Raw genomic sequence first — 14531 nt, 5'->3', positions numbered from 1 at the left:
TGGGGAATGGAAGACACATAAACATCTGTCTTATTATTCTGGTATGAACTTTATTTCAGGGTAACTAAATGGTCCTGAGCTATGAAGTTTTTCTGTACAGAATTATAGCTAATAAATAAAGATATACTAATAGTGTCAGGAAATGATAGTTTTGTAATCCCAGTGAAATAAAAGGATCACCAGTGGATGGCAAAACAACTTGGTTTAAAAGTTGGTGGGGAAGTTTATGGTGCAAGAGTCAGGATCTCACCATCTGAAACTGGACAGAGCGTGGGGCCTAACATGGGCAGGGAGGAGGAGAGCTTCCAACCAGAAATATCCATACTCCATGAAATTACTGACAAATAAGTCTTAGATTGTGTTAAGTCATGGAAATATAAGAGCAAGTCATTAGAGAAGTTACTTTACTATCAAAGTACACTATATATACATATTAAAACATGTAAAATCCCAGAATCATATTATACACATATATATTTAAAGATACATTTCCAAACATATATTGACACATTTGAGTGTATGCCTATGTCCAAGAGAAGATTGAGACTAGGGATCAGGAACTAAAAAAAGAAAAAATGGGTCTAGAATCAACAATAATTAACCACTAAGGAATAAAAAAAACATTTAAAAAGGGAGACGTGTGTGAGTCCCAGGGAGGGCCTGGCTTAGTCTGTTGGGAATGTAATTACCTCTACCTGGAGGAGCAGGACACAGTGGTCCTGGAAAGGAGAGACTGTCAGGGACTCAGCCTGCAGAAGCTCTCCTCCCACCCAAGTCTGACTCCTTTTTTGAGACTGGCCTCAAACCTTCCTGCCCCCGCCCCTGAGGGCTCGGATTGCCAACATGTGCCAGCATGCCCAGCCTAACTGGCTGTTAAGTCACTAGAGTTTGTGGTAATCCATTACATCAGCAACAGCAAACCAAGACACCACTGATCTCCTAAGAGAGTAAGAAAAGAGTAGCTGTGGGGGCTTAGTGGGGAGCCATGGATTTCACGGAAGACCTTACAATCACACTGACTTTCATGTGTACCGTAACTTATTTGTTACTGATCTGAAATTAGCAAATTTCTATTCAGCACTATGTTGGTAACAAGGGGTTGTTTATAGGATTAAGAAACAATGTTTTAAACCAAAAAAAAAAAAAAAAAAAAAAAGAAGCCGGGCGGTGGTGGCGCACGCCTTTAATCCCAGCACTTGGGAGGCAGAGGCAGGCGGATCTCTGTGAGTTCGAGACCAGCCTGGTCTACAAGAGCTAGTTCCAGGACAGGCTCCAAAGCCACAGAGAAACCCTGTCTCGAAAAACCAAAAAAAAAAAAAAAAAAAAAAAAAGAAACAATGTTTTAAAATGCTTAATGTATAAACCAGGTTAATTTTCTTTTTATGCATTACATTTCCTTGTGGGCCCACACACATTCTTTATTCTTTGAATGGGTGCAATTGAATACTCAGCATGAACCTGGCACAATAACCACAATGTGTTTGTGCTCACTGTAACCCCAAATATTTCTAACTGAAACTGCCACTCAGCTTCCATTCAACCTAAGGTTTAGCCTAACCTCCCCCAGCTCCCTTGAAATACAACACCTGACCTCTTCCATGGTCTCGGGTCCCCTGGACAGACCCATCTTCCCCCTCCCAGGTTGTTTCCCCAGCTACCAGTAATCTTGGCATTAATGAGTTCAGAGATCAGACTTTCACCGTTTCCCTTTCTTCTTGTGTCTCTGCATCTCTCACTTCTCTGAGCTCCCAAACAGCTCCTTTTATAATCATAAAAGTCCACACTAATAAGACAACCAAGCCTCATCCAGGCAGCCTAGAGACATGTAGGAAAGACCAGGGATACATTTTCTGTGACTCTTGGATTCTTCAGATGATGAACTAGAGTCTAAAGGTATTAAGACAGGATACTCAAACCCAAGTGTGGTGGCTCACACTTCTAATTACAGCACTCAAAGCTGAGGCAGAAGGATTGCCCACAGGTTCCAGGCTAGCTATGTAGCTGAAGATGACTTTGAACCCCTAATCTGTATCCACCTGTCAAGTGCTGGGATTACAGGCCAGGGGTGTGCCACCTTATCCAGGTAGGTCTCAGATCTTACAATGAGAAAAATAGTTTTCAGTTCCTTTGGGCATTGAGGTGTTGACTGGGCAGTGTGACTACAAATGGAGCTGTGGGTTTGCAGGCCGGGCAGTGTGACTACAGATGGAGCTGTGGGTTTGCAGGCCGGGCTGTGTAACTACAGATAGATGGAACTGTGGGTTTGCAGGCTGGGCAGTGTGACTACAGATGGAGCTGTGGGTTTGCAGGCCGGGCTGTGTAACTACAGATAGATGGAACTGTGGGTTTGCAGGCTGGGCAGTGTGACTACAGATGGAGCTGTGGGTTTGCAGGCCGGGCTGTGTAACTACAGATAGATGGAACTGTGGGTTTGCAGGCTGGGCAGTGTGACTACAGATGGAGCTGTGGGTTTGCAGGCCGGGCTGTGTAACTACAGATAGATGGAACTGTGGGTTTGCAGGCCGGGCAGTGTGACTACAGATGGAGCTGTGGGTTTGCAGGCCGGGCTGTGTAACTACAGATGGAGCTGTGGGTTTGCAGGCTGGGCAGTGTGACTACAGATGGAGCTGTGGGTTTGCAGGCTGGGCAGTGTGACTACAGATGGAGCTGTGGGTTTGCAGGCCGGGCAGTCTGACTACAGATGGAGCTGTGGGTTTGCAGGCCGGGCAGTGTGACTATAGATGGAGGCGGTTTGTAGACTGGGTAGTAGGTTCTCTATCAAGGCCATTGCTACAGTTTCACAACAGGCAGAAATGGGCAAATCTATGCCACCTCTCGAAAGGCTAGATTGAATTCCATTTAAACTTGGAGATTTCACCCAGCAACTCCAGCAGTGTTGCATAATGGCCACAAGGAGGCAGGCAACCTCTTCAGCTCCTAAATTTATAGCTGATGAAATGTAACTCAGAAACAGAATACAGTATCTTCAATGAGGAAAGGTGGTTGGTTGTCCAAGGAACACTATAGATGGCTCAGAGTGTGGAATGAGACAAGGCATCTGAAATTCCAGTCTGAGGAAAAGAAAGCAGGAGTCCCAGAACTATGGGGCACGGTGAGTAAGTCCAGCTACAGCGGAAAAGAAGCTGAGGTCGCTGTAGACATAGCGATCACTTTGAGGACATGGGAGGAGAGGTCTATAGATAGGAAAGCCAGAGGCCGAACTGCTGTAGGATTTGGTGGCTATAAAACTATTGAGGTGTTTGGGCTGGGGAGACAGGAGAGAGGGTACAATCAATATGGTTTCTTTCCCTTCCCCAAAATGAAATTTCTGGAAAGCAGAAAAAGACTGTTTTGGGGAAGACTCCTTCAACTCAGGAGGGTCCCCTGAACAAAGATCGCCCTTTCCCCTCCAGTATAATCCAGTTTCGGGGCCCTGGAAAGACAGGGCAGCTACCTGGGACTCAAAGGGCTAATCTCCAAGAAATCACTCTGGTTTTGTTTTTGTTTTTGTTTTTGTTTTATTGGTTTGTGTTTTGGTTTTTGGAGACAGTGTTTTTCTGTGTAGCCCTGGCTGCCCTGGAACTCCCTCTGTAGACCAGGCTAGCCACAAACTCACAGAGATCTGCCTCCCAAATGCTGGGATTAAAGGTGTGAGTCACCACCAGCCAGCTCTGATTGCTTTTTTTTTTTTTTTTTGGTTTCTTGAGACAGGGTTTCTCTGTGGTTTTTTGGAGCCTGTCCTGGAACTAGCTCTTGTAGACCAGGCTGGTCTCGAACTCACAGAGATCCGCCTGCCTCTGCCTCCCAAGTGCTGGGATTAAAGGCGTGCGCCACCACGCCCGGCTCTGATTGCTTTTTGAGACTAGGTCTAACTATGTATATATCTTTGGCCGGTTTGGAATTCATAGAGATCCGCCTGCCTCTGCCTTCTGAGTGCCCAGCTTACTTAGGTATAAATCACAGCATTTGCCACTCCCTTCTCTGGGCCTGCCCTTTCCTTGAGGCCCAGAATGGCGATTTGCCTGAATTTCTTCACCAGTGTACTTAGCTAGGGTCTTGGGATCCAACCCTAGAGTCAGCACCACTTACCCCTCAAGTCCAGGAGTCATAGGCCTGCCCTAAAGTACTTAACAGTCTATTCCCCGCAATAAGGCCCAGGAACTACAGGGCCTCTGTCTTTTCCTGCCACACTCCCACACTGTAGCTCAAACAAGGGGATTCCTTGTGTTTCAACTTGAGAAAGGCATTCTTATGATCAAAATGGTGGAAGCTGGCCAGGATGAGGGAAGGGTGAGCAGAGTCAGAGATGACAAGATCATCCCACCATCTGAGAGTGTCCCCAGAACCGTGAGAATTCACTCTCCTTCTTTCCAAACAACAGTGGGACGAGAGACACATAAAAATGCAGAGGCCGAAAGAGGACACTGAGACGTGAAGACGCTCAAGCTAAACTCCTGGCAGATGGATCTGGAGGTAAGAAACAGGGCCAGGGCCAGGGCCAGACAGGGTCTCCAGGAAAGTGAGCTAAGCAGATTTGAGAGCCAAGGTGGAGGCCTCTGAGTTTCTCACCACCCGGTAAGAATATCATTACAGCACCAAACGGATGAAAACACCATGATTGAAAGGAGAACCTGGTAAAAGCAGCACAGAGATCTGCAGGAGGAGCGATGTGTTCCCTCTCACAGGAGGCAATGGCAGGACAACGGGGACTCAGGAACCCTCCATACAGGCCTATGACACACCAACCAGGACTGCTATAGAGGAAGCACTCTTCCCTGTATCATGAAATGACATCACTCAGCAGGCAGCAAAGGGTTCCTCTCCCAACTCCAAAGGCATGTCAGAGTGCCAACCCATGGAGGTTTGGACCTGAACGCCCCTCCCCAGTTCTCCATCGTTTATGAGGCATCCCAGCCTCCTAGGATTTGGATGAGGAGATTATTTCCCCCATCTCTTCTTCAGTGATGTCCTAGAGGCCCTAAATTTCATAAACCTTCACCTCACTGGGGAAGGGTGTGGGATACCCTTACATCAGGAGCCACAGGCTAGTTCTCTAGAGTCAATATCTCTATGGAAATAGCTCCAGGGACCCAATAATTGAGAGATAAATGCAAAGGCTCTCCAGGGAGCAGAGAGAGAAGCCAGGCTTCTGTGGTAAGTGATTTCAGTATAGCTTCTGTCTAGTTGGAGGTTGAGGGAAAACTGAGAGAGACTTGGGCCACAAGTTGAAAGAGCCACAAAGCACAAATAGGTAGGGAAGTTTTTACAAGAAGGTCACATCATCCTGGCACTGTCCCCAGAACCAGTGAGCCTCAAAGCCCTGCTTAACATTGTCATCCTCCGATAGCTCAGGTGGTCCACCTTGAAGCTCTTCTCCTGGGAGCTTCCAAGGAGCCGTTAAGCTCCCTAGCTTGGTGGATGTTACGTCCACCTCAGTCCTGGCTTCACTGGGTATAACCTTTGCCCAGTCAATCTCAGGACAGGAAGGCCCGGGGGGTCCTTGTTCATCCAGCTCTCTGGGGGCTACAGTGTCCAAGAAACTGCCAATAGAGACACTGTCCAGCCGGTCAGTTGAACTGGTATCTGGCAGGCTGTCCCAACTGCCCCGCCTTGAGCGGCCTGGGCTTCCACCTGTCAGGCTATACTGGCTGCTGGTGAGACTGCTGCAATGGCTGGTCAGTGTTCCCCGCTCCTCCAACAGCCAACGAACTGCCTCGATGCCCTCGTTCAGGGTCACCAGCTGCTGCAGGATCTTCACGTCGATAGCTCGAAGGTAAGCCTGAAGAAGTGAGAAGACAAATTAGTTCCAGGTTCTAAACTGTGAGTTTCCCAGGTGTTTCCCTGACCTTGTGGTCCAGTCAGCTACACGTCAATTTTAGTAAACCTGGACAGACAGCCAGGTGGAGGTGGCGCACGCCTTTAATCCCATCACTTGAGAGGCAGAGACAGATGGATCTCTGTGAGTTCAAGACCAGCCTAGTCTACAGAGTAAATTCTAGGACCGCCAAATCAAGGTTACACAGAGAAACCCTGTCTCAAACAAAACAATAAATAAATTAAATAAATAAATAAGCCACCACCCACTTCACAGCCCGGGAGCAAGGGTTCCTGAAATGCTGTCAGGCACGTACTTAAATATTAAAATACGAGGCTCGGGGGCTGCAGACACGGCTCAGTGGGGAGAACACTTGCCTAGCAGGCACTAAGCTCTGGGTTCCTTAGCACCCAGTAAAGTAGGTGTGGTGATATAGTTTTGTAATCCAGGCGCTCAGGAGATGGGAGCAGGAGGATCAGAAGTTCTACGTCATTCTCAGCTATGTCAGCAGTTCAAGACCAGCCTGGGCTTCATGAGACCCTGTTTTAAAATTAATGAAAGAAAATAAAACAAAACTGGTTGTGATGGTTTATGCCTATAGCTCTAGCACCTAAGAGGCTGAGGAAACACTTGGGAGGCAGAGGCAGGCAGCCTGGTTCCAGGACAGCCAGGGCTACACAATGAAACCCTGTCTCAAGAAAACAAAACAAGGGCTGGAGAGATGGCTCAGAGGTTAAGAGCACTGACTGCTCTTCCAGAGGTCCTGAGTTCAATTCCCAGCAACCACATGGTGGCTCACAACCATCTGTAATGAGATCTGGTGCCCTCTTCTGGCCTGATGCCATACATGGAGGCTGAACACTGTGTATACAATAAATAAATAAATCTTTAAAAAAAAAAAAAAAAGAAAACAAAACAAAACAAAAAATCCAAAACAAAAACAAAAACAAAAAAAAATGGACAAAATAAAGAGGCTGAGGTAGGAGGAATAAGAGTTTGAGGCCAGAGGCCAGAGAGATGACTCCTGGTTAAGCCTTGCAGAGGGCTGGAGCTTGGTTCCATATGAGGTGACTCACAGCCTCCTCTAAACTACAGCTCCAAAAAATCCAGTCCCCTCTTCTGACCTTGATACACACAAACATGCATAAACACATGAATAAAAATAAATACTTTTAAAACTTTAAAGGCGTTTGAGGCTAGTGTAAGAACTAATAAATCACTGTCTCTCTTCTTTCTCTTCTCCTCCCGGCATCTCTCTGTCTTTCTCAGTCTCTCTCTCCCCATTCCCTTTATCTCAGTAAAACTCTTCACTGAAGAAAAACAAAACAAGCCGGGCGATGGTGGCGCACGCCTTTAATCCCAGCACTCGGGAGGCAGAGGCAGGTGGATCTCTGTGAGTTCGAGACCAGCCTGGTCTACAGAGCTAGTTCCAGGATAGGCTCCAAAGCCACAGAGAAACCCTGTCTCGAAAAACCAAAAAAAAAAAAAAAAAAAAAAAAAAAAAAAAAAAACAAACACAAAACTAACAAATTCAGAGTTAGGGTTAATGCAGAGTACCTGCTTAGCCCGTCCAGTCTCCAACACAAGACACACATGTGCACACACATGCATGCACACACATGCGTGCACACACGAATCCAAAATCCACTCTACTGGGCTTCAAACTTCCTATTCAAGGTAAGCTGTTGGGGTATATTCCGTCATACTGTGAACCCTGAATTTGCATTTGCGCTGATTAAATAAAATTAACCTTGGGTCAGGAGGCTGAGTTAGCATCTAGTTGACAGAAAGTAATCATAGAGCATCAGAGGGCATCCAGGAGAGATAGAGAGACACAGGAAGTAGTAGGGAGGGATTTGGAGTGGCCCAATTTTTTATGGTTTGGCAGAGTGGAAGCATGGGTCTTTTGGAGACACCAGTAAAGAAAGAAGGTTAGGTAGTTGTGACCCAGTCTCTCTGAGTTAACATGTTTTCACCCCAGTCTTCGAATTTATAAAAAGAATGATAGAGATTTAGTTAAGGTTACCTTTAGCGGTAGCCACAAAGCCTGTTGGGACATCAGGCTGTACTGTGGAGTTGCAATTGCTGGCTGAAGTAGCAGTAGGTTAAGGCACAGCCACTGTGCCAGAGTTAAACAACAGTAAACTATTCCACCAATCTAGACTCACCAGTGTAACTTAGAAACCAAAGGCTAGCTCTCCTAAGGTGTCAGCGGGGAAACAATTTGGGCCAAAAGGAGATGGGAACTAAGGAATCAAGAGGGTGCTAACTTGGTTCCCTTGGTGACAAGGCCCAATGGGGAGAAGGGCTAGGCAGAGCTCAGGGTCAGAATCCCAATGCTGGGGATTTGGGGCCTTTAGTTTCCCTTTAGTCTTCCGGAAGTGTGAACTACAGTATAACCTCCAGAGGTCCCTCCCACCTCAAGTGTACTGAGTTAACCTTTCTCAAGCACAAGTCTGAACCTGCCCCTACGCTTTGCAGTGTTCAGAGAGAATAAACATATCAGTAGATGCCTGTTATATTATGACCCTTGTCCATCTCCTAAGTCCTGGGATTAAAGGAGTGTGCCACCATACTTGGTATATTATTGCTTGTAAATTTAGATTTATTTAGTTTAACATTTTTTAAATATTTATTTTGTTCTGTCTGCATGTATGTCTGCATGCCAGACCAGAAGAGGGCACCAGATCTCATTACAGATGGGTGTGAGCCACCATGTGGTTGCTGGGAATTGAACTCAGGACCTCTGGAAGAGCAGCCAGTGCTCTTAACCGTTGAGCCATCTCTCCAACCCTTATTTGGTTTAATTTTTAGCCAAATTAATACATTCATATAGAAATAGGCCTGGTGGCACAAATTTGTAATCCCAGCTAATGAAGAAATGGAGGCAGGATTGCAAATTCAAGAACATCCCAGATAACTGTTTTGTCTCATAATAAAAAGATATTTTAGTCAGCTGGTGGTGGCTCACACCTTTAATACCAGCTCTTGGGAGGGCATAGACAGGTGGATCTCAGTGAGTTCGAGTTCAGCCTGGTCTACAAAACGAGTTCCAGGACAGCCACGACTGTTAAACAGAAAAACCCTATCTCAGCCTCTGCCTCCCAAGTGCTGGAATTAAAGGCATGGGTCACCACCATCCAGCTATGCAAAAAGAAAATATATATATATTTTTTTTTTAAAAAGGACTTGGAGGGCCAGCAAGATGACTTAGCAGGGCACCTGCCTCTGCCTCCCCAGTGCTAGGACTAAAGGCATGTGCCACAATGAATGGCTTCACTTCTTGAAGGCCAGGGTTCGATTCCCAGCACCCACGTTATAAGCTAATGGCAATCCTTAACTTCAGTTCCAGGGGATATGAAGCCCTCTTATGACCTCTGCAGGCATCAGTCATGCATGTGGTCCACACATACACATAAACACTGAAAACACTCAAACACAGAAGAAAAGTAATAAAGCTATATATTTTTCATTCCATGCGGCAAATGGTAGAGAAAACAATGCTTCAGAGACTTGTGAGTACCTGGAGGGCCCTAACCCAAACCTAGATGAAAGACATGCGCTTGAGAGACATGGACTTGACCAGTGGGGAGAAGATTCCAGCCAGAGGATGTACTGTCCTCTGATTCTAAATGGAGGACATTTGACACCACATCACTCCAGGTCAGCTCTTCTGGGAGGCAGGCCCAGCATTTTTTTTCTTGAACTTCTGATCCTGCTGGCTCACCTGTGTGCTAGGATTACAGCCATGCCATGCCACACCCAGTTTTATGTAGTTCTTAGGATTCAACTCAGGGCTTTCTGCATACAAGCAAGCGAGCACTCTCCATCAGAGCCCATGCCTAGCATTTCTCTTCCTGCACAAGCCCCAGTCTGTCTCCTCCTTCCCCATCCCAAGTCATCAGCTCCCTGAGAGCAGTTCCCGCCCAACTCATTGCAGGTTTTCTGCCTAAGGTTGCACGGAAGCACCTTTCGTTCAGCTGTGTGATTCTCAAGAGGCTGAGTTTACTGTGTTGCTTAGGAAACCAACGAGAGCACCAGATTCTTTAATCCTGCGATAGTGGGATTCCCTGACTGTGACAACATCATCCCCCCAGAATAGAAGCAAAAGGCTTTCTCACCAGAAAAAGAAACACTCATTTCATGCCATCTCTTTGGAAACAGAGCAGAAGATAAATAGAGGCCACCCAATGCTTTCTTTCCCCGGGAGGCTCCCTTCTCCTCCCTCTATGTAGATCAGATTCTGCCCAGCCCAGGTGTCTTGGGCAAGGCTCCCTCTTTGCTCAACCCAAATTAGGTCTCAGGTTAAAAGCCTGAAGACCCATTTCTAGATCCCTGGTAACCGACTGTTGGGATTAACTATTGTCACTAAAATAAAAGTCCTTAACAGTTGTCTAGTTCCACAATTACTCCTTTATTTCCTCCGTCAAAGGACAAAAAACCATAAGGACAAGGAAGTGATAGGACCCTCCTTAAGACAACACAATACATCAGAAGTGGAGACAAGGTTTGAACTCATGCCTTTCCCCCATCCTTGACTAATGCTTTCTCACCAACTGCGCCATGGAGGTGGCTTCTCATAGCAACACCTCTTTGGGTAGACGAAGGGGTTGCCATTGCTTGCCATTCCCACACTCAGATTGGCTCTTCCCTCACTCGGCTTCAGACTAGGGAACAACGCGAGAGTAGAAAGCTAAAAGTAGCACTGACCTTGGCCTGAAGGGCAAGCCTTTGCTCCTACTACTGAGGAGAGCAGAGAGAGAGAGAGAGAGAGAGAGAGAGAGAGAGAGAGAGAGAGAGAGAGAGGAGCAAATGAAGGCAAATGAAGGACAGACCTTAGATGGCTTTGGTCAGTTCGGCCTTCCTGGCCTCAAATCTCCTGCCCCGCCCTTGTGCTTCAGTAAACCGTGGTTAGAACAGAGTACAGGAAGAAATCAATTCTCTCCTGGCCTGAGGAGGGAAAGAGGAGCCTGACAGGGATCTTTTCCCTCTTCTGGTCTCCAAAACACTGTTCATGGGAAGCCTCAGACCCTCTATCAGATAGACCAAAAGTTAAAATCAGAAGTTAAGGAGCTAGAGAGATGGTTCAGAGGTTAAGAGTACTGACTGCTCTTCCTGAGGTCCTGAAATCAATTCCCAGCAACCACATGGTGACTCACAACTGCCTATAATGAGATCTGGTGCCCTCTCAGGCAAACATGCAGACAGAACACCGTGTCAATAATAAATAAATAAGACGGGCGATAGTGGCGCACACCTTTAATCCCAGCACTTGGGAGGCAGAGGCAGGCGGATCTCTGTGAGTTCGAGACCAGCCTGGTCTACAGAGCTAGTTCCAGGACAGGCTCCAAAGCCACAAAGAAACCCTGTTTCGAACCCCCCCCCCAAAAAAAAAAATAAATAAATATTTAAAAAAACACAAATATACTTCCCTAGAGTTTATAAAGAATGAGAGTCAGAGGTTAGGCCTGCCTCCAGATTTCCTGCATGAGAAACAAGCCCATGGACATTTGAAACTTTTCTCATTTCAGTGACATGAAATGTGCTTAAAGTGTCGGCACAAAACAGGTTTTCATGATCAATGTGGTCAAATGATCGGGGCTCAAATCTTGACTCTACTTTTTGAGTGACCGTGGGCAACTGCTTCAGTTCGTATATAAAATAGCGCTTCTCTAGCTGAGCACGAAGGGTAGTGAGAAGGAAGAGTGGTACAGCTCAGATGCACGGCACTCGCCCTGTGTGCGCAAAGCCCTAGGTTCAGCACCTCGAAGGGGGGAAATGGCACAGGAGAGACAGCTTAGCAGTCAGGGGCGCTGGTTCTTACAGAGGATCCAGGTTAGGTTCCCAGCACCCACATAGTGGCTCAGAACTATCCGTAACTCCAGCTCCAAGGGATTTGATGCTCTCTAACCCCCATGGGCAACAGGCATGCATGTGGTACACACACATTCACGCAAGCAAATATTCCTACACATAAATTTTCTTAAATTTCTTTAAAGAGAAAAATATCATGTATCACGCTGGGCACTGATACATGGCTTATATTCCCAGTATAATTTAATTTCTAGCTGGGTATGGTGGCACATGCTCATAATCCCGGCATTCAAGAGACTGAGTGAGACATGAGGAATATGTGTTTGGGAGTCAGCCTGAGCTACATAGACTCAAAACACCGAAACAAAACAACATAGTTTTCAAAGGACAAAGTAGGTAGGCTTTCTCTATGCCTTGAACAGTTTGCATTCTGAGGTAAGTACAGTCAGCCCTGTTCTGGAGAATTTGGCATTCAACTACAACCTTCAAGACCAAGCACACTTAGCCTTCATATTCTGCCCCCTGGGATCCTCTCTGATCCTCATCCCAGGAGGCTCTCTAAACATAGAAGGAGAGCCCTGGACTGGCCTTAGAAGTCGACTGTGTCTCTCCTTCCACCCTTCCAGATCTGCTTGACACAAGGTTGGGCACACAGTGGGGCCCCAGGAAGACCTATTAACGGGCACGTCACAGCTTCTGGTTCTGAGCCCAGGAGTAGCTGGCAATTCCTCAATTCCCCAGAACTGGCTGCAGAGTGGCAGCAGGTGTAATTCATCTGTTTCACCGGAATCAGGGCCCTGGGGGAGCCCGCTGGGGCCCAGCTGCCCTTTTGGCTCAGAATCTGGACCAACAGCTCCAGGGAAGGCGGGGTGCTGCTGTTTCCTCCCCTCTCCCCAAGAGTCTGAAAGGAGACTGAATCCCAGGTGAAGGACCAACTCGAACTGTGTGTTGCTACTCTGTTGCTGTCTCTGTTAAGGTCTTTGAATGTTTAATACCATGCTGATGCGAAGCTTAGGAAAGAGACATGTTTTTAGTGTGCCCCTAATGCAGGCAGTTTCAAAACACCCTGGGGCCTTAGGAATGAAACCTTTCCCCAGTTTGCTGAAGGAGTGGATAGAATACAGTTGCCTTATAATGGGGTATTAGGAAATTGACGGCCCCAGATGCTAATGGGAAGAATTTGCGCTGAACTAAGTTTTTTGTACTACTTATCCCTGGCCTCCCTCCTCCCGATTATTGGGCAGGGAAAAGTTCCAAGAGCTGTGCCTTCTACACCAGTTCTCAGGCTCTCTCAACCCTTCACTCACCCTTGGGAGTGAGAGGTCATGCAATGAGACGTCACTTCTCTCCACTTTCAACCTAGGGTATATGGACTGATCTAGGAGGGACCCTCCTCCCTCTTCTGTAGCCTAACTCCGGGAACCTGAGCCTATCCCTACAAATGGCCTTATACTGAGGACCCCGTCCCTGTCCCCGTGGCCTATAGCACCCACACTCACCAGCTCCATCCTCAGCGCCATGATCTTGTCCCCCAGGCTGTGGCCGGTGCTGGGTGCCCCAGGGAGCAGCAGGTCCCCAGAGGTTCCCAGCTCCCACTCGCCTCGCAGCCCGCGGAGCAGCCCTTCCGGGGTCTTCCTGCCCACCTTGCCCTCCACGTCCCGCAAGTCAGGCGTCTGGGACTCTGCAGTCCCCTCCATGTGGGCCCAAGCCAAAATAGGGCTGGGAGATCAGACGCGGAGGTCCAGTTCCCTAGGGTCCTCCCTTCTCTGCCGCGAACGCGGAGCGAAACCGGTGGGTCCCCGCCTGCGCCGCGCTGGGGGCAGGAGGAGGGCGCCGTAACGCTCAGAAAAGCCGCGCAGTCGGGTAGAGAAAGATACCGAGAGTTGCGCACACAACTTCTAGCCGTGCATGGCATGCGACTGGATTTGGAACTGAAGACCTCAAAGGAAGCTCAGTGCTTTCTCATTACATTGACGCCAGCTAAACACACAGCAGACAGCTAAAAAGATGTTTGCTGAATGAAAAGTACACAGCCTCAGTCAGAATTAACAGGGCTGCAGAGGGTTTGGAAGTCTTTCTGCTAATAACTGTGTCGGTTACAGGAGTTAGAATATAGCTGCCCAGCTCACAGACACCTCCCAGTGCCCAGAAATCAGAATGAAGGAGTAATAGAAGGGCAATTCCCCTGGCCATTGAGAAGAAACCATTATTAAAATTCAAGGAATCCCCACGGTCTTGCTCTTGCGCTTACAGGGTCTTAAAAAAAAAAAAAGAGGTGCTTCTTAAACTTGACTAAATATGGGTCATCTGAAGACCTCATGAAGTTAGGGCCTTAGATACTGCATTGCCCTTTTTTGAGGGGGGTGAGGGTGCAGAGAGGGTCTTACTGGTTCTGTCTGGCCTGGAACTTGCTATGTAAGATAGGTGGCCTTGAAACTCACAGAGATCCACTTACCACTGCCTCAACAGTACAGGGATTAAAGTCCTATTCAAAGATTTATTTTCTATTTTACTTACATGTACATGTTTGCGTAAGTTGAGGGTATGTGCACACGAGTACAGGTGCCTAGAGGCCACAGCAGGGCATCAGATCCCTGGAAATTGGATTTAGCAGTTGTGAGCTGTGCAAAACGGGTGCTGGGAACTGAACCCAGGTTCTCTCTCAGAGCAGTTATGTGTTATTACCTGCTGAGCCATCTCCAGTCCCAAGAGTCCGCATTTCTAAGATGCTACAGGGGACAGCCATGCTTCTGCTCTGAGGACCACACTGAGTAGTAACAAGGGTATATTTCTAAGCTGTCTGGACTTAATTCTATAGGTAAGGAGCGGCCATGAAAAACTGTTTTCTCCCAGCATTACGGGAAGATTTACAATGAAATGCGCCTCTTCCCTCTGCTCTTTC

At 47.3% G+C, this 14531-nt stretch overlaps 1 protein-coding gene across 1 annotated transcript; it reads right to left on the bottom strand.

The window, feature by feature from the left end:
- Window positions 1–1335: 1335 nt before the first annotated feature.
- On the bottom strand, window positions 1336–13451 carry Lurap1 (leucine rich adaptor protein 1). The gene is made up of 2 exons (XM_057785508.1): window positions 13129–13451; window positions 1336–5779 (listed from the first exon to the last, which is right to left on the bottom strand). Exons 1-2 carry the CDS (start codon window positions 13324–13326, stop codon window positions 5264–5266), a joined length of 714 nt encoding a protein of 237 aa, XP_057641491.1. The 5' UTR covers window positions 13327–13451; the 3' UTR covers window positions 1336–5263.
- Between the last annotated feature and the right edge of the window lie 1080 nt (window positions 13452–14531).

The sequence above is a fragment of the Chionomys nivalis genome, chromosome 11 (genome assembly GCF_950005125.1).
Source record: "Chionomys nivalis chromosome 11, mChiNiv1.1, whole genome shotgun sequence".
NCBI classification, from domain to species: domain Eukaryota; kingdom Metazoa; phylum Chordata; class Mammalia; order Rodentia; family Cricetidae; genus Chionomys; species Chionomys nivalis.
Note: the sequence above shows the minus strand (reverse complement) of the source record. Positions and strands in the feature narration are given on the sequence as shown.